The sequence below is a fragment of the Vulpes vulpes genome, chromosome 7 (genome assembly GCF_048418805.1).
Source record: "Vulpes vulpes isolate BD-2025 chromosome 7, VulVul3, whole genome shotgun sequence".
Taxonomy (NCBI): Eukaryota; Metazoa; Chordata; class Mammalia; order Carnivora; family Canidae; genus Vulpes; species Vulpes vulpes.
In genome coordinates, this window is record NC_132786.1 from 1,391,482 (window position 1) to 1,417,835 (window position 26,354).

Below are 26,354 nucleotides of genomic sequence, written 5' to 3' on the forward strand. Positions count from 1 at the left end.
GACACAGCGGCCAGCGAGGCCCGAGGGGCTGCAGGAGGATCCGGGCAGGAAGGCCGCACGCGGGGCCTCAGGGACAAGCTCTGACCCGCCGCGCGGCCGAACGGGCAGCCGCGGGGCCTGGACCCACGACGTCAGCCACAGCGTCTGCAGGGAGGAGGCGCGGACCACCATCCACCGCGACTTCGGTTCCTCCTGAACCATCCGCACAGAATTCCCTTCACCCGGCCCTTGCGAGCCGGCCCCGGGGTAGGATGAGGGTCCTGTGGTCCCAGAGCCTCTGCCCGCCGGAGGGGGCAGGAGCCACACAGGAGCCACGTCTGTCCGGCCGCAGAGAGGCCATCAGCCCAGCGCCGACTCCGCAGGCCCAGGCTGGCCCGAGACGGCCCCGCGCCCGGTGTGGCTCTGGGCAGCAGGCGGTCATCGTGCACGTCGGCTCCTGGTACCGGTACCGAGGGGACCGCCCACGGCAGCACGAAGCCCGACCCCGTGGGCGGGGTGGCCCTCCCTCCACGCACAGGCCTCGGGGTCTCCACCGCGGAACCAAGCCACGCAAATACTTTACACAGTTCAAAAAATTCAATTGAGGGACACCTGGGAGGCTCAGCTGAAGCGTCTGCCTTCAGCTTAGGTCATGATCTCGGGGTCCTGGGATCAAGCCCCATATGGGGCTCCCTGGTCAGCACGGAGTCTGCTTCTCCCTCTGCCTGTCACCTTGCTCGTGTTCACGTCTCTCCCTCTAATCAATTTTTAAAAATCTGAATAAATAAATAAACGGCAAGCAGCGATGCTCAAAACGCAACACCAAAATGAAATAAGCCCTAAGGGTGACAGCGTCGGGAGGGTGACGGCATCGGGACGGCGGCTGCGCCCGGGTGCTGTGACTGCGTGTCCAGTGGGACGTCAGCCGCAGACAAAACAAAGAAAGGCCTCGAGGAACCCGAAACCGCACGCGGGGTCCTGTCACACGTGTCGAGCGGGCAGCGTCCCTCTGAGCCTTCGATGCGCAGAGGGAAAGGACGTCGCCGGCGCCGGGACGTCCAGCCTCAGGGAGAAGGGACGTGCGGGGGAGAATCAAAGGAGCGGAGCGACCCAGTGGGCGGAAAGAGCAACACAAACACAGAACTCGCCGTTATTCTTCCAAAACAGCCTCACCCCTGCGTCCTGAGACGCCGGAGGACGAGCTGGAAAACCACTTCCCGAGGACGGAAGCAATTGCCGCATCTGTGTGCGGGGCGGGGTGGGGGGGCATCTCGCCGTCCGGGGACACGGGCTGGGGGCGGCCTCGTCCCTGGAGGCGGGAGGCGCCCGCGGGGAGGCCCCAGAGCCTGGGGGATGCATCCAGGCACAGCAGGTGCCCACAATCCCAGGAACGCCCGGGACGGAGGGGCCAGACGGCGGCTCCGGGGCGCCCATTCCTCAGTCGGAAAGCACATCGGTGACAAAAGCCAAGCGGGCACCGTTGCTGAGGATCACCCATCAGCTGACGTGTGAACCTTCTTCGATGTAAAGAGTCACGAGCCAATAAGTGCAGGAACAATGATGGGAAAAGTTCACCGCAGTGAATCGCCAAGCGCCCCGCTTTCGGGGCAGCTGCCAGGGCCCCCCATGGGACGGACGTCATGGGAAGCAGCCGGCAGGTGGGTCGCACGCACGCAGGGACCACGGAAACCGCGAGCCTTGAAGGAGCTGGGAGCCGGCCAAGGGCACGCCAGGGGAGGAACGGGGAGGCCGGCGGCACCCAGGAAGGCTCCCCAACACGAAGGAACCAGGCGGGGTCCAAGCCCCAGGGGCCCGAGGGCTCAGGGCAGGTGGTGGGCAGGAGCCGCCCCGAGGCCTGTGTCCTGACAGACATCCAGGGGCCGCGACGACCAGTCCCGCTGTGTCCACGGCAGCCCAAGGGTCTGGAGCCTCCACCCCACCCCACGTGCTCTACTCGCCCTGCCGCCCACGCCGGCCGCCAGATCACAGAGGAAGGGACACCGGAGCCAGGGTCCGTGTTACCGACTGGTCAGGCCCCTCGCCCGCCTCGCCCTTCCGCTGTGGAAACCACGAGAAAGCCCCACCACGCTGTCCAGCCCCCTCTGCGCCCCGCATGCCTTGCCCTGCCCTCTTCAGGGTCTGCGGGGCCGTGACCAGTGGCACGAGCTCCGTGCCATCGGCCAGCGCCCAACGTATATTAAACCCAGACACGTATCCCGCCTGGAACAAGGCTGCCAAGGAGGGAACACCTGACATGACGAGCAGGTGCCGCGGCCCAGAGAGACCCAGAGCTTCCACGCTGGCGGTCCACTGGGCGGGTGACAAAGGCATCGCGGCGGCCTCGTCATCCTCGAGGGAGGGGCTGGGGCCCAGGCTGTGAGCACAAGGTGCGGTGACATCTAGAACCCGGGAGGAGAGCCCCAGCCAGAGGGGCTACAGGGGTCAGGTGGGGCCGCTGTGTCCTCCCTGCCATCATGCAGAGGTGAGTCCACGCGACACATTCCCCAGCCCCCGAGGGCAGGGCTGGGCCTCTCCCTGCAGCTTCTCTGAGCGTGTCCCCAGGAGCACGCAGGCACCCCCAGGTGAGCCGGGTGCCCCCACCTTCCCGGGGGCCCACACCCCACAGCCCTGAGCTGCCCTAGACGAGGAGTGATCGTCCCCTCCTGAAACGAAGCTACATCTCTGCACCCAGAAGCAGGCGGGGCGGGGACGACCAGGCGAGTGACTCTGGGGGTGGCGACAGGGGCCGGGCTGTCCCCAGTGCATAGTCCCCCCAGGGGCCTGGGGTCCTCACTGGGACCTCAGTGAGGGTGTGGTGCTCTGGGGACTATGCACCAGAGCAGCCCCCCGGGTACCACGCAGCAAGGACGGGGGATCGTGAACTGGGGCAACCCCGGGGGACCACGCACTGGAGCCCCCACGGCCGCCCGCGAGGGAGTGCGGCCGGGCTTCCACCCACGGGAAACCCCAGTGCCCGCATTCCACACACCGCCTGCTGTTTCAGGGAAGTGTTTATTTCCTGCTCATTAAGGAAGAATTAAATCGGGCTCATCATAATGCAGGAAGCTCCGAAAATTAAAACTCAGCAAGAACCCACAGCCCTGGGGCCCTCGTCCCCGCAGCCCACCCCCGACGGCTCGTGGCTGCGTGTGCACACGCTCTGCAGCCGGTTCGCACCCCTGGCTGTCGTGCACACGCCTCCACCACGTCAAGGCTCACCCGGGGAGACGGTCCCCGAAGCCAAGGGTGGACGCCACCTGCACTGTCTCCTCCTCCCTCGGGACAGCCGGGCCCAGTCCTGACCACACTGCCCCATGCAGGCCCCTCCTGCGCGGGACACTCCAGGCGAGCCCCTGCGTGCCCCACAGCCCACCCGCGTGCAAGCCTGACGGCGCGGGCACAGCACGTCTGCGGAACGGGCACCGCTCAGCCGGGGACGCAGCTGGCCGTCGCGTACACTCCTGGCCTGCAGCACGCTCGGGGAGGAGGCCACCTCCGGGCATGAGGCCACCGGGGCTCCTCACGTTCACCGGCCAGGAAGCCAAGGCGCCAGGAGACCCGAGGGCGCCACTGAGTCCTCGCGCTGCCTGCTGAGCCCAGGGGAGCCCGGCGAGGAGGAGGGACGTGGGCACACACCGCAGCGAGCTCCGGCTCCCGGACTGGCTTCCGCGGCCACATGCAGAGGAACCCCGGGCGCTGGAGACGGACACCCTCACCAGTCCTCAGGGTCACCTTCTGGCGGCTCCCGGGGGAGCACAGCCCCGCGGCTTGGGCCAGACTCTCCCCGTCCTCACCGCCCCGTCTTCCCTCACAATCCCAACCAACAAGCTCCCCGCATCCCTATCCAGCGGGTCAGGGGGGCCAGGAAGGCTCCCCACTGCGTGTGCGGCGGAGACTGCGCAGACTGGCCAAGCCCGGGGCGGAGTCCCAAGGAGAGCCCCCGCGTGGACACCGTGCGCCCCGACAGGCAATGCCTCCCAGGCTCGTCCAAGCTGGCCGACTGCACTGGACCCCACGCCGGCCGCATCCGAGTGTGTACACCCGCCGTGTGCCAGGCACAGGCCGCCTGGGGGCTGAGAACCGACCAGAGTGCACCAAGCTCCGGCCGGGAGCTCCTGGGGCGCAGCCCCAACGGAGGATGGTCTCTGGCTGTCAGTCCCGAGGGGCGCGTGGGACCCAGGCCGCCTCCGCGGCCGGCACAGCCAGAGTCTGGGCCTCCCCACGGAGCCTGGACGTGCGTGGAGCGACGTCTGCTTCTCCCAGTGGGGCTGCTCTCCCCGCATCCAGAGAAGAGCCCTGTGGTCAGAGCAGATGTAAACCTAAAGTGGCTCAAGCAATAAATACTGTGTCCATCTGCGGTCCGCCGGGCACAAGGGTCAATCAACCTCTGGAGACCGTGGAGACCAAGCCAACACGCTCACCCTCGGTCTCACTGCCCGCAGGGACCCTGCTAAGGCGGGGTGTGTCTGGGTGACCACGTGCAGGCGCACTCACGGGGCTCCCGCGTCCTGCACACAGACGCGTCTCCTCGGAGCTGGGCTCAAGCGGATGGGACGTAGGTTTTAAACACACCCAACACCCTCGGAGCACTCAAGGACAGAGGGTCGTCATCCTCAGCTGCCGGCAGCGACCTCGACAGGGCGGCTGGCGTGTGTGGGGGGTTCATGCTGAAGTTCCACAGATGGAAACATAATCTCCGAGACGACGCGGTGCTGGACAGATGGGCGGACAGACGGACAGCAGGTCACACCTCGCCAGTCACCTGGACAGCTCAGCAGCACAAACCATCCGGAACGAAAGAAAAGGAAGAAGAGGCCAAAATGAAAACGGATCATCAGTGAGCTGTGGGACGTCAAGATCCACACACGGGTAAACCGGGGTCCCTGAAAGAAGGGGGGATGTGTGAGGAGCAGTCGAGGGCTTTCTCACCCAGATGATCAAACCATAAACCCACCGGGGCAGGAAGCCCAAAGTCCGTGAGGAAAACCTCATGGAGGCACATCAGAGTCAAACTGCTTAAAGCCAGTGATGAAGAGAAAACCTTAAAAGCAGTCACAGGAAACAGACATCTTCCCCGTTGCGCACGGAGGACCAGAGCGGCGTCCTTGGACAGCACGACCCGATGACCCACAGCCTGTAAGGAACGGGTGAAAAGAATTTCCAAAGATAAAGGCAAAATGAAGACCCTTCTCAGAAACACAGAGACGGAGCGGGTTCCTCGCCGCTGGCTGCCCTCCTCCCTGCAGAGCACCCACCGCAGACCCGCTGGCCACCCGCACAGGCTGGACCCCACCTTCCCTCTTCTAAAGGGAACGGCTCGTTTGCCCAAACAGAAATGGCAACAATGCAGAACGGGGTTTATGACAACAAGGGGAGCACGCACAGCAGCAACCTCACACGGGCCAGGAAGGGAGGCGCATGAGGAGGCGTCCGCGAGATCCTCGGACCACGTCCAGGAACCTGCTGCAGACCCCGGAGCAGCCAGCCCAGTGCCAGAGCCAACGGTGCACACTCAGGAGCCAACAGAGGTGCAAGGGCAGAGTCACAGAACGCACCCCCTACACCCACAGAACGGCAGGAAAAGTAAAACCGCGACACAGAACAGATGGGACAAACCAAACCCGGGCCGACGGCACAGCACAGCAAACGCAGACGGTCAGATTCGAGGGAGAAAAGACAAACCCAGCCCGTTAGAGAAAAAGAGATGAATCCCTTGGGGGAAAAAAGGGGGATGGAAACGACACACTTCCCAGCAATAATCAAAGGAAAGCTGGAACGGCCGTGCTCACACAGGACGTTAGGTCTCCAGGGGACGAGGGGCATTTCTTCATGAAAATAGAGCTAATTAGGGGAGCGTGGGTGGCTCAGTAGGTTGAGCATCCGCCTCTTGGTTTCAGCTCTCCCTCTGCTCCTCTCCTGCTCACATGCACACACACGCTCTGTCTCTAAAAAAACAGAATGGGACCGCTGGGTGGCTCAGTGGTTTGGCGCCTGCCTTTGGCCCAGGTCGTGATCCCGGGGTCCCGGGATCGAGTCCCACATCCGGCTCCCTGCATGAAGCCTGCTTCTCCCTCTGCCTGTGTCTCTGCCTCTCTCTCTCTGTGTCTCTCATGAATCAATAACATCTTAAAAAAGTTAATTCATCAAGAGGACCTAAGAACCCTAAATGTTACAAATCAAGTAGCAGAGCTTGAGAACACAGGGAGCAGACAGATCTCTAAGTAAGTCGCGGACTCCATACCCCTCGATCAGGAACTGAGAAACCCGGGAGCCAGGACGTAAGGAATGACGCAGAGTAAGAACGTGAGCAGCCGGCCCCCAGCCTGCCTCAGCGCGTGTACACTACGCCCCAGAACACGAGGATGGCACGGAAGCTCAGTGCATCTTGTTGCTCAGGTCCTGAGGAGACCGTGTGCTGAACCGTGCACTTAAGAGGACTCAAATTTTTGAAAAAATGTGTTCTCTGACCACAACAGAATTCAATGTGAACTCAAAAACAGAAAGACCTTTGAAAAAATCCCTCAAAAAACATATCTCTAAATAAGCCATGGGTGTAACCAAAATTAAAAGGGAAATTAGAAAGCATCTTGAACCGAGGGGAAACGAGGACACAGTGTCTCAGCAACGTGGGGACGCCACCTTAGCCAGACACCCGCCTGGTCTGCGGCACCAACTCTTCACATTTGGAGGGGAAAGATCCTCATCAGCAGTCTCAGCTTCCATCTTCCCAAACGACAAAATCAAGAGTAAAAGAAAAACAAGGAACGCACAAGAATCACAATAATAAAAAATCAGAGAAAAACAATGAAACCAAAAGCAAACTCTTTACAAAAATTGATAACATTGATAAAGGTGCAGCCAGAATGATGGGGGAGAGAGGGAAGCACAAATTATCACAGTCAGAAAAGGAGGAGGTGATGTCACGGCTGCTTCTGCAAATATTAGAAAGCTAACAGGGAAATACCATAAACACCTTTATTCTAACAATCTCGGTGACTTAGCTCACATGGACAGATTCCTCGAAAGACTAAGAAACACAAAGCTCACTCCGATATATGGACGTGTGCATATCGTATATGGATATATCACATACATATAAAAAAACCGATTCTAGGGATCCCTGGGTGGCTCAGCAGTTTAGCGCCTGCCATCGGCCCAGGGCGTGATCCCGGAGACCCAGGATCCAGTCCCACATCGGGCTCCCTGCATGGAGCCTGCTTCTCCCTCTGCCTGTGTCTCTGCCTCTGTGTGTGTGTGTGTGTGTGTGTGTGTCTCTCATGAATGAATAAATAAAATCTTTTTTAAAAATCCCTGATTTTATAGATATATATATATAATAGGCTTATTTTTAAAAATTGAACTTGTACATAAAAACTTCCAGGGGCGCCTGGGCAGCTCAATTAAGCATCTGCCCTCCGCTCAGGTCGTCATCTCAGGGTCCTGGGAGGGAGCCCCCAGTTGGGCTCCCTGCTCAGTGGGGCGCTTGCTTCTCCCCTTCCAGCCTACTTGTGCTCTCTCGTGCTCTGTCTCTCTCTCTCTCAAATACACAAATTTTCTTAAGAATTGGTTAAAAGTTTCAGAAAGAAAATCTCCAGAAAGTGGAACAGGAGGAAACATGCCCAAACTCTTCCAGGAGACCAGCCTGACCAAGATTCCACATGAAGACGACATAAGGAAAGAAAGCCATAGAACAGCATCCTTCAGAAACGTAACAGGAAGACAGCTAAAACAAATCTTAGCCCACATGCACATACTCACACATGGACACCTGCACACATACGTGAACAAGCGTGTCCATATGCACATGTGTGTGCACAACTGCATACGCACACGCTCTCATGCATGTGTGCAATGCACTCGCGGATATCCATACACACGTGCATGCCCCCCCACACAGCTACATGGACATGCCCCACCATGTCCCACTGCAGCCCACACAATCACGTGTCCTCGTGAAAGAGCCAAGTAGTGAATAAAAAGGGACACATCTTATACACCAGCAGACCTGACAACCTAGAAGAGATGAATAAGGGATCCCTGGGTGGCGCGGCGGTTTGGCGCCTGCCTTTGGCCCAGGGCGCGATCCTGGAGACCCGGGATCGAGTCCCACATCAGGCTCCCGGTGCCTGGAACCTGCTTATGTCTCTGCCTTGTCTCTGCCTCTCTCTCTCTGTATGACTATCATAAATAAATAATAATTTAAAAAATAAATTAAAAAAAAAAAAAGAAGAGATGAATAAATCTCTACAAACACTCAACCTACCAAGACCGAATCATAAAGAAACAGAAAATCTGCAGACATTTCTAGTACGGAGACTGAAGCAGTGATCAAAAGCCCCCAACACAGAAAAGCCCAGGACCGGATGGCTTCACTAATGACCTCTGCCAAACGTTTGAAGATCACCAACACTTCTTAAGCTCTAAGGAAGCTCCCAAATTCACTCTATGGGGCCAGCATTACCCTGAACCCAAAACCACTGGACCTGACCAGAAAAGACGAGGATCTTTTACTAATACCAATACCCCCAATGATCACAGATGCAGAAATCCCCCCAAACAAACATGAGCAAGCCACTTCCAACAGTACATCAAAGGGATTGGACACCACAACCAAGTGGGATTTGTTCCCAGGATGCCAGGATGGTTCGATACCCACAAATCGATCGATGTGATGCATCGCATTAACCGAAGAAAGGGTAGAAATACATGATGGTCTCAGCAGATGCACAACAAGCATTTGACAGGACGCAACGTCCTTTCAGGATAAAAACTCCCCACACGGCAGGTGCAGAGGGCACGTTTCTCGACACAGTGAGGGCCGGGGATGCCAAGCCCACGGCACACATCGGCCCCGACAGTGAGAACAGGAGAGCTTCCCCCGCAGGGTCAGGAGTGGACAGGGAGGCCACTCCCATCCAACAGCATAAGTCCCAGCCTCAGCAACCGGGCACGGAAAGAAAATCACACACTATCTCTCTCTGCAAATGGCCAATATCTACAGAAAACCCTAAAGATGCCACCAAGAACCTGCCAGAACTAATAACTGAATTCAGCAAATTTTCAGGATGTGAAATCAACACGCAGAAATCTGAGGTGTGAATGAATGCCACAGTGAATGCTCGGAAAAGCGGAGGAAATAATTGTATTTACGACTGCATCAAAGGGAATAAAATACCCAGGAATAAATTCAATGAACAAAAACAGGAAGGCAAGTCTGATGACTTGAGAGGTGTTTGGAACATGTCCTGTCCCCAGAGCAGGCCCAGCAGATGTCCACCGCGTGAGCCCTGAGTGGGTGCCGATGCAAAGGGATGGTGACATCGCAGCTGGGGGGCAAGCCCGGGAGGCCCCACCTGGGCCAGGGGGAGCCTGATGTATCCTGAGCTGATGAAGAAAGAAGGGGACAGGACAGCGAGCCCCCGCGCCACACATTTCATGCCGAGAACAAGACCCAGACCATGCATCCCGGGGACAGCCTCTCCACCCTCCACCCTGCGGTCAGGGGAGGCCCACACCTGTCGCCCCCACCCCGAGCAGAAGTGGGCCAGCCAGCACACCCCGCCCTCACTCTGGGGATGCCACAGTCCACACGAGAGGACACTGAGAAGTGGGCTGCACGCAGTCACGCGCCACGTAAGTAAACTGGCTGAAGCCAGGGAGAAGACATGTGCCAACCGTGTACCCACGGAAGGACAAGCTAAGACTCTACAGACTCCTGTCACCCTGGGGGCGGGGGCTGTTGTAAGCGACCCAAGCAGGGGCGGGGGTTGGCGGTAGGCTGGTGGCACTGCTGACCACTGAGTCACTGAGGGAACACGTCCCCTCCGGGACCAGGCAAGACAGATTCGGACAGTGGGGGGAGGGCACACCCCTCACATCAGCAGCCTGTCCTCAGAAAGCCCCGGTGGCCAGTGAATCCTCATCCAGAAGCTTCCTCGTGGAGGGGCAGGGGAAAGGCGCAGGCCCCAGAAAGCTCAGAGCAGCACCCAGAAAGCCCCGGGCCACCAGGCACCCCGGCCTCGGACAAAACATACGTTCTGACCCTAATATGGGAGGCCGTGTCCGTGAGCTCCACACGCCACACGGGACTGGTCACCCTGACTCCTCCATCAGGCTTCCCCAAAACCACAGGTGTCAGGGAGGGAGGAGGCCCCGGAGGCCCCGGAGGCCGAGCCTCAGCTGCTCCCCAGGGCACGAGGCCAGCACCCCCGCGCCCAGGCTGCCAGGGCACCTCACGGCCCGGCAGTGCCCCCAAAACGGACAGAGAGCCAACCCCCTCCCTTCATCCTAGGGAAAGACCCAGCAGCCTTCCCCACACGGGGTCCCGCAGAGCCCCGGCCCGGGACAACAGTGGGTGCCCCAGGAGAAAGGCCTCCAGCGCCAGCCCAGTCCGAGCAAGCGGCGAACTCCCAACTGGGCGTCTCAAGATCCTGACCAGCCTCCAGGACACTCCGGGTGGAGGGCGGGGGGCAGCGTCCAAGGGCCACATGCCGCCGCCCCCGAGGCCGAGTGCTCTCCTCCTGACTCGGTCCCGAAACTACAACCAGGCACAGCCCGTGTGACAGCCACCCACTTCACCTGTGGGTCAAGGGCGAATGCTGGCGCCCGGCACTCTGCAGCCCGCGGGGTACCCTCCCCCAGCCCTGCACGCACGTGGGACATCCTCAGGACTCCACTGTACGAGGCACGCTGGCCCGGGGACCGCTCCTCCCCCTCCCTCATCAAGGGGACATCCGTCCACTCTTTCTACCAAGTTCTTTCCCTGGGTGAAGAGTTCTCAGTCTGCGAACTCCCTACCCCCGACTACCTGCCCAGGGCCCCTCTGCGTCCAGGGGCAGGCTGGCCGGGCCGGTGGACGGGGCTGTGTCCCCACGTCCCCCCACGTCCTTGTGGGGCAAGGGAGGCCGGCATCCAGGTCCAAGGACACCAGGCAGTCCGTTGCCTCCGCACCAAGACACCAGGCAGTGAGCCAGGCCTGGGCTTGACCTCTGCAGGCCTTCACGTGACCTGCCCCAGGAAGCTCTTAAAACGCCAGCAGTCTCCTGCCACAGCAAGGGGGCTCGGCATCGTCAAACGCCACCAACCGGCTGAGGTGACCTTCAGGGCGGGGCCTCCCCACCCAGCCACCACCCTCGGTCTGGGGCCAGCTCGGGGCGCCCTGGGTGCGCTCGGCCAAGCACCCTCTTTTGCACAAAGGAGTCGCGGGCGGTGATGCAGAAGCTGTGGGTGACGACAGCTGGGCGGGACCGACGCATTCGGCATCCGCGAGGTCGCACCTGCAACCCCGGAGCCCCCGAGGCTGCTCCAGTGACACGCGAACATCGGGGGCTGCGCTTACCGTGGCCAGTTCATCAAACTTGCCGAAGAGCTCGTTGAGGAGCTTGACCAACTCCTGCGCGGTGCACTGTGACGCCAAGCCCGTGAAGCCCACGATGTCCGCGAAGAGGATGCTGCAAGAGAAACGCACCAGGCTGCCTCCTCCACGGTATGTGGTCCCCAGAGCGGCCTTACGAGCACCCCAAAATAACCCTCCCTGGTTATTCCTCGGGCCGGCCTGGGAGGGAAGGGTCTGTCCTGTTTGACAGGTGGCAGCAGCAGCGGCTGGGGAAGCAGGGGAGGCCCTCGCCACCCCGGGGGGCGTCAGAGCTCCTGCTGACCCCCCAGGACACGGGCAGGGCACAGCTCCACAGCCACCAGACCTGCCCCCAGCCCCGGATGGCCCTCCTCAGCCCTTGCAGCCCCTGGAGCCCCGCTGCGAACCCCTGCGCCTCATGGACGGGCCACCTGGGTCCTGCGGTGGGACAGGGCCTCACCTCGCGGGACGGAAGCCTGCCACGTGAGCATCCGCTTACTACGGAACGGGGCGGGTCTAAACAACGGCGCCCGCCACCCGCACAGCCTCCTCCCCGGATGCCACAGCGTGAGGCACACGGCCACACCGAGCTGCCGTCACCGTCGTTTTTGCTGGATACCGAATTCCTGCCTGTTTCGTTCCACCCTGAACACGTCACCCCAGCCCCCACCTCCACCATCCCTGGTGAAAAATCCCACGCTGGTCTTGCCGGCCGTCACTTCTGTCCCACTCCTCTCCTGATCTCTGGCCCTTAGGGTTCAACGACCACGTGGGGGGCTCCGTGCGGGTCCTGACAGGGCTTCTGCAATGCGTACTTTACTGCTTTCCATGAAATTTCAGACCTTTTGAGTCCTATTTTTTCAAAGACTCTCTCTCCTCCTTTCCTCTCCTCTGAGACTCATCCTGGGGGGGCTGTCGCACCGGCCGGCGTCCCTCGAGACCCCCAGCCTCTGTTCTCTCTCCATCCATCAGGCTCCTTGATCTCAGGTGGCTGTCTTCAAGTTCCCCGAGTCTTTCCACAACCTGCTCAGATCTGCTCAATGTGGAACCCCCACCCCGACCCTCTAGTGAACTTTTTATTTTGGTCACTGTACTTTTCAAAGCTGGAATTTCTGTTTGGTTGGTTTTTTATAATCTCGACCTTTTTACTGGTATAGTCTACTTGATAAGAAGTCTTTCTCATGCTCTCCTTTATTTAGACACGGTTTGTTCTTTGAGAGTATTTCAAACAGGTGATTTAGGGGCACCTGGGTGACTCAGGGGATCAAGCATCTGCCTTCGACTCAGGTCATGACCCCGGGATCGTGGGATGGAGCCCTGTGCCCTGGGTCGGGCTCCCTGCTCAGCGGGGAGTCTGCTTCTCTCTCTCCTTCTGCCCCTCCCACTGCTCATGTTCTCTCTCTTTCACTCTCTCAAATAAATAAATAAAATCTTTAAAAATATATATATGTGACTTAAAGTTTTGTCTAGAAGTCCAATGTGTGGGCTCCCTCTGGGACTGCATTTTCATTTCCATATGAGCTATACATTCACGCTTTCTTGCACACTTGCATATATTTTCACAGAAAATCAGATAATACACTGTGGCAACTCTGAAAATCAGAAACCACCCCCCCAACCTCAGGATTGAAGTTGTTCTTGTTGCTGTTTGTGTTGTTATTTGTTCAGTGACTTTTCTGACAAACTCTGAAAAGTCTGTTTGCTATCTCATGTGGGGCCATTAAAGTCTGTGGTTGGTTAAGCTAGTGGTCAGCTAATGACCACACAGAAATTTCCTCCCATTCCTGAAGCCAGTAAGTCTCTCAGTCTTTGATGATGGGCACTCAACCAGGCAGATGCCAACTGTCTCAGTCTGCTCTTCCTGCTTGCACACATCCTCAAGGTCAGCCTCAAGACCTAAGGACAACCCAGGGTCATCATGGTCTTTTCTGAACATGCACGTCGCCCGACCTGTGTGCGGGATCTTCTGATTCCCAGAAACATTCCCAGAGCCTTTCAAAGCACCTGACAGACATCTCATTCCCTAGTTTTAAGTTTTTAGTGCCCTGCTGCTTGCCTCAGCTGTTATCACTGCCTCTGACAGCTATGATGTTAAACACTTGCCACTGATTGTTCTTAACAAATGTCCCAGGGCAAAAGCTGTTCCAACTGAGTGTTGAGTCAGGTCAAATAAAGACAAGCCTGTGAGCAAGGTTTCCCAGGGAATTCCCAGGCAGTCAAATGATGACAGTTCTCTGAGAATTTTTCAAAGCCCTGACCCCATTCTGTCCCCTCAGGTGGCTGTCAGTGGACAGGTTTTCACTGTAATAGCAGCTGCTGGTTTTCAACGCTATCATGGAGCTAAAGACAGTGAAACAGGGTAAGTTAGAACTCTACAAAGCTTGCTGTTTTTTTACCAGGATCCAGCTGTTTTTCATAAATAAACATTCCTGGATTCTTGCAAGGCTTTGCTTAATTTCCAGTGTTCTGACAACGTTGACTCAGTTTTCGTCAGTATTGTCATTGCTTCTATGGAGCTGAGGATTTTCAGATGTCCTTACTCCACCGTTCCTGATGACATCAGCCTATTAGTTCTGAATGGTGTACTGACTCGGGATTCTAATCCTGGATGATAGGGAACCAGAGAGGGACTCTAACGAGGATGGTGAGGAAGACAGTGAGCTGATCACATCTGGGCCCTACAAAGCCACCTTTGACCCTGTTGAAGGGTGGTTAGGGGAGCCATGGTGGAGCTGGTGCCATCAGGGACAGGGAGCCGGCCTCAGCTCCCTCTCCTATCTCAGCATTGTCACACCTGCACCTGCTGGGAATGAGGCATCCGCCGGGGGATGTGGGCGGAGATTTTTCACATCAGAGGGAAATGGTGACTTTCCACACCTGTGTCTGTTGTCCCAAGTCAGAAAAGAGGGGGGAGGCATATGGGCACCACACACCATGCTCACCTCCACCTGCTGCCCCAGGAAGTCCTTGACATCTGATGCCTTCCCTGCTGTGTGCAGACACTCCACACCCCTCCCCCTGGGCACTCCCTGGATTGTTCTGGTGATCTGGTCTCATCAGGGGGCTGGGTCACTTTGCCACCTCCTTACCCACTGAGGAGAGGCAGTGGGTGAATGGGAAGTCTAGGTGGGTATCAGCATCAGCCAATCCCAGGCTGCCCCAGCCCCACCACTCACTGGCTCCACCTCCAAGTGGAGGTGACAGTGCCTGGGCTGCCTGGGCTGGAATGCTGGCCCCACACGCTGGGGCCTTAACCCCACTGGGCTCAGTATCCTCCACAGGAGGACAGCACTAGTCCTCAGCAAGAGGCACAGCAGTGGGAGTGAGCATGCTCACCAGACAGCGGCTAGCCACACCGGCTCACACACAGGGATGGCTGAGGCCCTGACGAGGAGGGGCTGGCGGCAGCAGCAGTCCTTCGCTCAGCCTAGACGGACAAGTACCAGCTTGTAGAGACTCAGTCCACAGCACTCAACAAAAACAGAGGAAGTTTTTATACTGTTGTGTCTGCAAAGGCCCAGTGGCAGGTAGGCCTGACACCAACCAGAAGGACCAGCAAAGAGTATCAGGGGTGGAGGGTGCTTCCGGGCCTCAACCACCATCACCAGCCTGATTGATGCTTACATAAAGGGAAATACTCAGCTAGTCTAAGAACTTTATTTTTTTAAGATTTTATTTATTTATTCATGAGAGACACAGAGAGAGAGAGGCAGAGACACAGGCAGAGGGAGAAGCAGGCTCCATGTGGGAACCCCGATGTAGGACTCGATCCCGGGACTCTGGGATCATGCCCTGAGCCATAGGCAGATGCTCAACCTCTGAGCCACCCAGGCGTGCCTAGTCTAAGTACTTTAAAAGGGAATATACGATGTAGTAGAATAAAATTCTTTGTGATGGGATTTGTAAAAACAAGCAAACCTCAGAGCGTGTCTGGGGCAAGCTGCTTCATCACCTGTAAAACGGGAACAATCCCTACCTCCTGGGGCTGCCATGAGAGGAACGGGGGAGGAACAGGACGGCTACCCCAGGCCCTGGCACCAAGTGGAATATTGCTCAGCTGTTATCCTGACATGGGCCAAGATCCAGCTGAAATGCCACCACCCAAACCAGTTCAGAGGCAGAGTGCCAACCCTCCCCAGCCCACGCAGGACATGGGAGGTGAGGAACAGCGGGAAAGAGCAGCTGTGACACCTATCACCCAAGAGGTCAACACCCCCCCTCCATGGGACCTGCTTTCCGGCCAGCAGGTGCTCACCTGGGCCTCCTGACGCACACCCGCTCCCTCCTCCCCTCACATCGAGGCCTTCCACCCCCACCTGCCCAAGGCCTCCCACCTCTGCCACTACCTGCGCCACCTACTTACTCCTCACCTCCTGCATCAACTCCACCTCCACCAGCGCCTCCCATTTCCATCACCATCACTTCCATTATCTCTCACCCTTACGCTCACCACCTCTTCCGCAACCTCCCACATCACCTCCCGTCTCAATCACCTCCTCGCCAACCCCCACAGCCCCCACAGACATCACCTCCACTTCCATCACTTCCCACAATCACCCTCACTGTCTCCATTATGCCCACCCCGGCAATCACCTCCACCACTTCAACATCCACCTCCTCCACCTTCCTCCTCCTCCTCCTCCTCCACCTCCACCTCTTCCCCCTCCTCCTCCACCTCCTTCTCCACCTCCACTCCTACCCCTCCTCCTCCATCTGTACTGCCTCCCCTCCACTCCTCCACCTCTTCCACCTCCTTCTCTACATCCTCCTCCTTCTCTTCCACCTCTTCCCCTCCTCCTCCATCACTTCCACCACTTCCCCCTCCTCCCTCTCCTCCGCTGCCTCCACCGCCTCCATCTCCACCTCCATCATCTTCATCTGAGCTCCCCAAGGCCCAGCACCTGGGCCGCATCAGCGGGCCGCATCAGCCCTACCTCACATTGTCATGCCGCTGGATGTAAATCTTGTGGAAAATCCTTTCGGGGGGCTTCAGGAAGTCCTCCTTCATCTCCATGGCAACATTCCGGGGCAGAAGGCTCATAAGCAGCCGCTCCTGGACAGGAGAGACAGGTCTGTGTGACGCAGCAGGACTCCCCTGCGAGTCCTCGATCACCCCCACCGAGGTGGTGCTGAGGAGCTGCCCTGCACAAGGGGCTGCAGACCCTCCTCACGGGCAGCAGGCGGCCTGGTGCTATAGACCCTGCCTGGCCCCTGGGCCCCTGCAGCCTGTGCCCAGGCCTGGAGTGGCATTACACAGGAAACTCGCTCCCGGAGCACTGGCAAGGGGCCTGCATCACCTCCACGACACCCGGGCCACCACGGCAACCTTCACCCACCGTCCACCCACCCGCGTGCCCCCGCTTCACCGAGCAGAGGTCACAGGGAGGAAACGCCACCGGCCCCAACCAGGATGGCCAGGCCTCACTCCACATCCCACTGCCCAACACGGCCCCGAGAGGGACCTCCCGATGGGCCGTAAAACCCGCCCCTCTGGAAAGACGGGAGTCCCGTGACCTCACAGAGATCGGTACACAACGGCGCATCCCCCCCACCCCACCCCCCGGTCCTATCTTCCGATTTCTTCCTTCTCTCTGGGGGTCAGATGTTTTCTTCCCTCTCAGAGAATGGAATAAACATCTAGGCCTTTTCCAGAGGTGCCCTGCCGCACAGGAGACTCCATCCCTCTCCTGGGGACTCAGTTTCCCCACCTGCTTCATTCTGCCTCTCCGCCTCCCAGGGATCCTCACCCGCCCCCAAGCCCCCTGGCCCGTGACCACCGCTGGCCACACCTGCATCTGAGGCCCTCCCTCAGGGCCTCTCGCTCCCCTTCCCAGCCTGCTTCGGGAAGCAAAGAGATTACATTGAAATCCCAGTAGACCGAGGAAGGAAGCCTGCTCAGAAGAGCAAACACGGCAGAGACTGGGCAAGAGAAGCCGCTCCCTCACTCCATCCCTCCAGCCCCAGGCTCTGCTCCGGGCCTGTCCCATCAACGCAGCAGCTCTAGTGAAGCCCTCGACCCCTGGCATCCCCCAGCCCACAGCAGGCATCGGGTGACCTCCTGGACCACAGCCCCATTCCGTGAGGCCACGTCCCACGTGATGACCTCAGGAGGACGATGAGAGCGGCACAGTGACAAGAGTCCCCCGGAGCCCAGCCTCGGAGGCCTGGGGCAGGGGTGTGAGGGCTTCACCTGTCTGCTCTGGATTCCACAGAGCACGTCACAGGCCTAACACATGGAGCCCACACCCCTCAGGAGCCTCCCCAGGTCATGCGTCTCCCCGTAAACCGCAGAGGGGAAGGCCAGCCAAGCGCCGCTAGCTGCTGTGTGGAGCCAAGCAGACAGACGAGGCCAACCTGAGTCCCGGACCATGTGGCCCGAGCAAGGCCTGGCTCTGCCCTGAGACCCACGCCCACGGCGGCCAAACGGACAGACTGCAATGCCGCGGCGGGACTTCACGCTACTGCCATGGCCTGTTACCACTCTCAGCACTGGGACCCCTGGGAGAGAGGCTCTGAGTGCTGGCGAGCACACGGACACCATGCATGGACACGTCCAGGCTGACATGTGAGGGGCAGCCCCAGCGCACGGGTGTGGGAGCCGCTGTGTGACTGGTGCCTGGCCAGTAGACCCCGACCCCTTCCTTGGCCGGGGGGCCTCTGGGGCGAGGCTGAGACACAGGCAGAGGGTGCCAGACTGTGCGGGTGGTGGAGGGAGCTTGGGCAGGGCCTCACCCAGGCCACCTCGCGGACAGGCCAAGGGCAGCATCAGCAACACGAACACACCTGGAAGCTGCTGGAAATGCCTCGAGGCACGAGGCCAGGACACGACAGAATGCTGCCCCAGAACACACGTGGGGCTTCACGCTCTCCTGGGAAGACCCAGCGTCACGGGGCTCCGCGACCCTGGGCCGCCTGGGCTGCCGAGCTGCGGTTAGGGGCTCGGGGGTGGCTCCTGCACCAGCGTGCCCCGTACAGAGGGTCCCTGGAGGAGTGCACGGTGGCCTGGCCTTGCATCGCACCTCTGCCCTGTCTGAATTCCATCACACCAGACAGGGAGACAGGCACACCGAGTACTCAGCAGGTGCTCTGTGAGGGGGTCATTGCCCCCCAGACCCTGCTCCCCCTTTGCCTGCCACACCTCCAATTCCCACTGCTCAGGGCTCAGGTCTTAAATCCCTCACCTGCACCTACAAATATGCTACATCAGATCAAACAAGGGAGGCTGCCCCCCACACCCACCGTGCCCCGCATACCCTCCTCCCCGTTCAGTATTTTCCTAATGCCCTGGAAGCCCTCCCTCTCCAAGGACCCCAGCTGAGGGCACACCTCCAGGACCTGGTCTCTCCATCCCATCAGCTGCCCTGCACCGTGGAGTTAGGACAGGGAAACTGAGTCAGCCACAGACCACAGGAGAGCACCACGCTGGTAATGCTGGGCAGGGGCATCTGGTGCTGGAAGTGAGGCCAGGGCAGAGCTGGCCGCTGTTCCCACATCCCTTCATCACCACTAGCACAACCGTCTAGCCCCTTACTTTCATCTGGGGCTCAGAGACCTAAGATAAACACCCCGTTATCCAACCTGCTCTTGCAGCTAGATGTGGCCCAGGAGACAGGGGGTGAAAGGTCATGTGAGAGCTTCTGGAATGGCTCTTAAAGACGGCCTGTTCTTCCTTTTGTCCCTCTGTTGCTGGGGACATGGTCTTGATGTCCAGCCCTCTACCTACCATCTTGATTCACAAGGACGAGGGCCACACACCAGCAGTGGTGGACCAGTGAAGAGATGGAGACTGGGCTGGAAGGGCTGCCTGGATCAGCCCTGCCACCTCAGCCATAAAGAGGCTCCCTGGAACCCGCACACGAGGGGGAAAGAGTGCTCACACTTGCATAAGCCACTGTCACATGAAATTCCTAAGGACAGGCTGTGGCTGTCCTTCTGACCAGGGGCTCAGCATCAGCTGCACCCACGAGATTAGGGATGGTACGTAAAGCCGACACACAGAACCAAGAGTAAAAGCACACGACTTCCCCACAGGGAGCAAAGCGCCATCTGGCAAGATCAAGCACCCATCCCCGATTAAAAACAGCAAAACCTGGAACAAAGTAGTTTTCTGACATCATAAAGATATTACCTGCAATCCACGTCCAATCTCAGACCCAGCCTGAAAGCCCCAAGCAGCAGTAAACACTGCATCAGGAGCCGACAAGCCTGATGTGTTCTGACCAGCAAAATGAAACACAAAGCCAGAAATCCAAAGGACAAACTCATGAACGTGGATCCTACAAAGTCTCCCGGCGGCCTACAAACACCAAAACGTTACTTAAGATAAATGTATTAGGGACGCCTGGGTGGCTCAGTGGTTGAGCATCTGCCTTCCACCGGGGTGTGACCCTGGGGTCCTGGGATCGAGTCCTGCGTTGGGCAGGCTCCCTGCAGGGAGTCTGCTTCTCCCTCTGCCTCTGTCTCTGCCTCTCTCTGTGTCTCTCATGAATAAATACATAAATAAAATCTTAAAAAAAAAAAAAGAAAATAGGGATCCCTGGGTGGCGCAGCGGTTTAGCGCCTGCCTTTGGCCCAGGGCACGATCCTGGAGTCCCGGGATCGAATCCCACGTCGGGCTCCCGGTGCATGGAGCCTGCTTCTCCCTCTGCCTGTGTCTCTGCCTCTCTCTCTCTCTCTCTGTGACTATCATAAATAAATAAAAATTTAAAAAAAAAGAAAAAATCACGCAGCACATGAGAAGCAGAACAATCTCAACAAATGAATAAAGACAATCAACAGACAGCAACAGCACGATTAACAGAATAATCACCATACCTAACGAGATTCTAAAGCAGCTATTGTAAGAATCATTCGATAAACAGCCACAAACACACCTGAAAAAAATGAAAGAAGAAAAAGGAACTCCAGCAAAGAGATAAAAGATACAAAAGAGACTCCAATACAAATGTTGGAGCTGAAAAAAAAAAATAATGAAATAAAAAGCTCGACAGGTGGCAGAGAACAGAGGAGAGCCTAGTGACCTTGCAGGCGGAATGACAGAGATTGCCCACACGGTTCGAATTACCGCAGATTTCTCATCGGGGATCGTGGAGGCCAGGAGACGGCGGCCGGCTTCTCGAGTGCAAGAGAAAAGAACTGTCTACCCAGAACCCTTCGGGAATGAAAGAAATCAAGAGGGAAAAGTAGGAGGCCTTGTCACCAACAGACCTGCCCCAAGAGAAAGACCTGTAACCAGAAAGAAAAGGAAGCATCTGGGCATAGGGGAGGAAGAAATGACATAACATAAGCAAAAATATCCATGAATAAAACTGACTTCCCTTCTCCGCTACGTGCTGGTTGACGCAAGCTGTACAGCACTGCCTGGTGTGGCTCAAATGTATGCAGAAGAAATATTTAAGACCGTGTTGTCGCAGGTGAGGCTGAAGGCCGCGGAGGTGGGGTTTCTGCACGTCGCCCCATCCGGTAACATGTCGACAACAGTAGAATGTGACATTACGTGTCTTTAGTATAAAACCTCAAGCAGCACTGAGAAAGATACGCGCTCACGGGCACAATGATATATCAAAGCTGAATTCTAGAAATGCGTTCGACTAACACAGAGGAAAGCAGGAAAAAGAAACAAAACATAAAATGACAAGTGGATGCTCTGCATAATAATTACATGAAAGAGAAGTGTTCTAAACATACAAAAGACAGACATCGGCAGACTGATTTTTAACAAGTATGACCCAGGGACGCCCGGGGGGCTCAGCGGTTGAGCATCTGCCTTTGGCTCAGGGCGTGATCCGGGGGTCCTGGGATCCAGTCTCACATCGGGCTCCCCACGGAGAGCCTGCTTCTCCCTCTGCCTGTGTCTCTGCATCGGGGTGTGTGTGTGTGTGTGTCTCTCATGAATAAATAAACTCATTTTTAAAAAAATTTAAGAAGAAAAATAAATAATAGAAAATCTGGACAAAGATTAGCAATGATACAGAGCACTCGAGAAGACCATCAGTACGTCAACAACAGGTATAAAACACCTCGCCCAAGAAGTGCGGAAAACACGTTGTCTTCAAGCACCCGTAGAACTCACACCAAGACAGGCCATATCCTGGACCATGACACGAACTTCGGCGTATTTACAAGAATTCAAATTCTAGAGCATGGTCTTTGAAAATCACGGACTCAACCTAAAAATCGGTAGCAGAAAACAGCAGAAAAATCTCCAAATATTGAGAAACTAAGCAAAAGGATTCTAAGCAATCCAGAAGTCGAAAGGAGATGTCAAAGGAAACTTTTAAAAATACACAGAACCGAATGAAAGTGAGAATACCACACACCAATATCTGTGGCGCGCAGCTCTGAAAGGGAAATTTATGAGACTATTTGCTCATACTAAAAAAGAGAAAGTTGTCAAGTAAATAATCGAAGCTTCCATTTACAGAATCTGGAAAAAGAAGAACAAAGTAAAGCAACTTTAGAGGAGGGAATAGCATAATAAATACAAGAAAAAATCAAAGAAACTGAAAACAGGAAAACAAAAAACAAAAAAAAAATCAACAAAACAAAAATGTGATCCTTTAAATACAGCAGTAAAATACGCAAACCTCTAGCAAAATGAGTGAGAGAGAGACTGATATGACATAATTAACAAAATCAGGAAGGAAACGTTATCATTACAGACCCTGCAGAAACCGAAAAGATAAAGGGAACAGTAGTAACACTTCACACGTGAATTTGACCATTTCAAAGATACGGACCAAGCTTCTCGAAGAAGCACAAGCCACTACAACTCACGCAGTAAGATGTAAATACTGTGAATGAGACACCTGAATAGCTCTGTAATCTATTAAGTAAACCGAATTCTTAATTTTAAAATTCATATACCAATAAAAAAATAAAGAAATAAAGAAATGAAAAGAATAAAATTCATATAGAAGAAATCTCCAGATCCTGATGGTTTTACTAAATATGCCTGCCAAGCACTGAAGAAAATTTAACACCAATTCTACCTAAAATTTTCCAGAAAATACCAGCCTTAGCAAGATTTTTCTAGATATGTCTACTCATGTGAGTGAAGCAAAAGCAAAAATAAATTATTGGGGCTGTACCAAATAAAAAGCTTTTACACGGCAAAGGAAATAATTAACAAAATGAAAAAGAAATGAAACCTACTGAATGGGAGAAGGTATCTGCAAACGGTAGATTCAATAAGCTGTTAGTATCCAAGATATATAAAGAACCTAGACAACTCCACATCGGAAACCCAAATTATGCAATTAAAAAATGGGCAGAAAATCTGAATATAGGGATCCCTGGGTGGCGCAGCGGTTTGGCGCCTGCCTTTGGCCCAGGGCGCGATCCTGGAGACCCGGGATTGAATCCCACATCGGGCTCCCGGTGCATGGAGCCTGCTTCTCCCTCCGCCTGTGTCTCTGCTTCTCTCTCTCTCTCTCTGTGACTATCATAAATAAAAAAAAAAAGAAAAGAAAAGAAAATCTGAATATACATTTCTCAAAAAAGACATCCAGATGGCCAACAGGTGCTTGAAAAGATGCTCAACATCATTAATCCTCTGGGGAATGCAAATCAAAACCACAATGAGATACCACCTTACCCCAAGGGAACACACCCCAATTCCTTATATGAAGTCAATATTATCTGATACCAAAACTGGATCAAGACAAAAAGTAAACTTTGTCAGGGGATCCCTGGGTGGCCCATCGGTTTAGTGCCTGCCTTCGGCCCAGGGCGTGACCCTGGAGACCCGGGATCGAGTCCTCCGTCGGGCTCCCTGCATGGAGCCTGCTTCTCCTTCTGCCTGTGTCTCTGCCTCTTTCTCTCTCTCATGAGTAAATAAATAACATTTAAAAAGAAAAGAAAACTTTGTCAGCTCTGCTTCCACGGTGTCCAGGCAATCATGGGGATGACAACACACGGGGTAGCGGCAGCCCCCGCAGAGCCCCACACGTGGCACATGGATGCGCCAAGGCGTCCAGACAAAACCCGCTCCCCGCTCAGCGCCAGGAAGGGCCTGGGGGTGACCGCCCAGGAGCACAGCGCCGGGAGCAGGGGCCGCTCCCCACCTGTGTGTGCGACCTGCACATCGGCGACTCTGGAGAGTCACCCTGCGCCCACATCCCCGGGACAAGCGGGAGCGGGAATGGCGCCTTCCCCGGACGCCCACATGGCTCATGGGTGACCACCGGGCCCGGAGACGACGGTCACTGCTAAGTCAACATCTGGGTGGCCACGGGCTTTCCGAGCCCTCTGTTTGCTTCTCGAATCAGTTTCGATCCTGGAAACTGTGCGGGAACTGGTGCATCTCGGAGTTTTCAAATCTCCTGCCCGAGACGAATCCTGAGTGTTTCCCTTGTGTCTGCTTTTAGCGCGGCTCTATCTGCCGCCAAGCCTTCCGTCCCTAACACCCGCCTTATGCCCTTTCTTTCTTCTTGATCAGCTGCTCTAAGGCTTTCCCATTTTGAAGTCCTAAGGTTGGACGTCTTTGTTTTGGAAGCGAAAGACCCTCCAAGTCCCTTTGGAGTATCTGACCCCCGGGGCCCGCAAGCCCTCGCCGTGTGCCAAGCCTACTCCCGTGTGACAGACCCGACCCCCAGGCCCCAACAGAGAAGACATGGCAGGTCAAAGTCCGGACTCACCCGCTCTTGGGCCAGCCGGAGATGCATGGACATGACCCTCACCCTCCTGTTCCAAAAGCACCGTGTGAACCACCAAGAGAAATGACTGAAATGTCTGAAACATGGAACTATTGAATTTCTACACCAAGAGAAGCAAGGCTAGAGAAACACAGGTGGGGGCACGGCGACACCCCGGAGGAGACACCGGCCTCTCCAGGGTGAGCGGCCCGTTCGCACCCACGGGGGCAGAGCGTGGGCCAGGAGGGGTCAAACACATACGCCACAAAGAAATACGAAGGGCAGCCGTGTGGAGAGAGGCCCTCCCGCGTCAGTGAGGGCCAGGACGCACAGCAAGGCCCGCCCGGAAGTGGGGGATGGACAAAGAAGACCAGACTCCTCTCCGGGACGCACGCCGGACCCCCGACCACCAGGCCCGCCTCAGCCGGCCCCCCATGGACTGGCGGGCCCCGGGCCCCTACTCAGAGGCCACCGCTACCGGAGCCGCGCGCGATCGCAGGTAACTTCCAAGGAGAACATGGAACACGGTGGAACCGGGAGACCCCCCTGGAGCGAAGTCGCGCCTGCTCTCCCGACGACACAGCTGAGGCCTGCTCCCAGGCGATGAACAAGGATGCTCGGGAGGAGTCACGTTTTCAAAACACGGAGTCTGAACGTCGGGGCCGAGAACACAAAGTCCCGCGCACGCCGGGGAGGAAGGCACAGCGGCCTCAAGTTAGTCAAAGCACCGGTGGATCCGTCCGTGGGAAAATGCAGAAAATCTAAATATCCAGACCCAGAGTGACAACACAGTAAGAGCAGTCACCGGGCTGATGGGTCGGGGTGACATCTGCCACCTTGCAGAGTTGTGCGCCCGTACGCCGGCCCTGAGCCTCCCGGTGTCTGGGCTCCCCGCTCTGCGGGATGAGCCCTTGCTGGTGGAGCTGCCACGAGCACCCAGACTGGCCCCGTGACGGCACGAGTGCGTGTGACCGCTGGCCCCTGGGGCCGGGGCCGGGGGTGCGGGGAGAGCGCGGGCCTGGGAGTCTGCATGCACGTGGGGTCCACGCCGCGGCCACCACTGCAGCATCGCACGCGGCCGACCCCAAGCTCGGGGGCCCAACAGGCCCAGAGCCTCACGTGGTCGCCGGGAAAGGCAGCCACGGGAAGAGAAGAGATGAAGACAGACACACGCCGAGCACGGAAAGAAAGACGTCCGATAGGAAACGCAGAGGAGGTGGAAGACGGGAGGAAGAGCAAAGGAAAACTCAGAAGAGAAAGACACAGCGGCGGCCCCCAAACGTTGCTTCTTCCGGGATGTCGGGGAGGCATCCAAGGGGGATCCCCGCGCTGCGCGTGCAAGCGTCTCAAAAACGGCCAAGAGACCCTCAGTTGGCGGGGCTGATGTCGGAGGAGGCGCTCAGGGACCAGCCCGGGGACCCCGGATCGTACACACGTGTGTGCATGCACACGCACGCTCAGCCACACACTCGCCTGCACACATGCGCACACACTTACACTCACACCCGCACACGCACCCACACGCACCCACACGTGCAGTTACGCACACATCCACACGTATGTGCACACACCCGACGTTTGCATGCATATGTTCACGTATCCCCACATACATGTACACACATGCACACACTCACGTACAGACACCGGCATGCACAGAGTCCACACGAATGCAAATCCACACGCGTAGACGTACACAGACATGGGCACTTGCACACATGCTCCACATATACACATACACGTGTGTACAGACACAAATGCACACGTTTCCGCACATGTGGCCCACACCCATGCATACCACGCATGTGCACGTACGTATGCACGCAGACGTGGGTCTCCCACAGACAAGTCCATCCGGATACGCACACACAATCTAAGCATACGTACGTCATCTGCTTCTAAACCACAACCTACCTTCACTGTACACACTAGGTATCGTTATAGTATCTATAAATAAACACACGCGTGTGCACGTTTTAGAAGGACAGCCCGGACCCCACGCCCTGCGTCTGCGATACGGTGGGCTCTCACGTACGGAGCAATCCCACCCGCCACCCCACAGAAACAAGGTTCAGCACCGACGCTGCGGGGAAGCCTCGCCGGGGGCTCCCAGCCCACCCGGCACCCCTGACGGGGACGAGCCCGGGACTCCGGGCAGTGCGCACGGGTCCGGGTCGCCGTCTAGGTGCGGGTGGGTGGTCCCACGGCCCCAGGAGGCTGTGGCAGGGGCCGGGCAGGGGCCCCCCAGGTTCACAGCCGAGCTGCTGGCCAGGGTTACCGTGACAACCACTGTCACAGGGACACCCCCGGGTCCGCGGAGCTTTAGCCTCTGGACAGTGGGTCAGGGCCCACCACAGCTGTGCCAGGGCCGGTCAGGACCTGCCTCACCA

The 26,354-nt window shown here is 57.0% G+C and overlaps 1 protein-coding gene across 1 annotated transcript in view; it reads right to left on the reverse strand.

The window, feature by feature from the left end:
- Positions 1-26,354, reverse strand: part of LOC112911455 (adenylate cyclase type 1) — a 97,011-nt gene that overhangs the window by 52,641 nt on the left and 18,016 nt on the right. Inside the window, exons 3-4 of the mRNA XM_072762782.1 lie at positions 16,267-16,385; positions 11,318-11,429 (exon numbers count right to left, since the gene is read on the reverse strand). Coding sequence (XP_072618883.1) covers positions 11,318-11,429; positions 16,267-16,385 — 231 coding nt within the window. The remainder of the gene's footprint in view (positions 1-11,317; positions 11,430-16,266; positions 16,386-26,354) is intronic.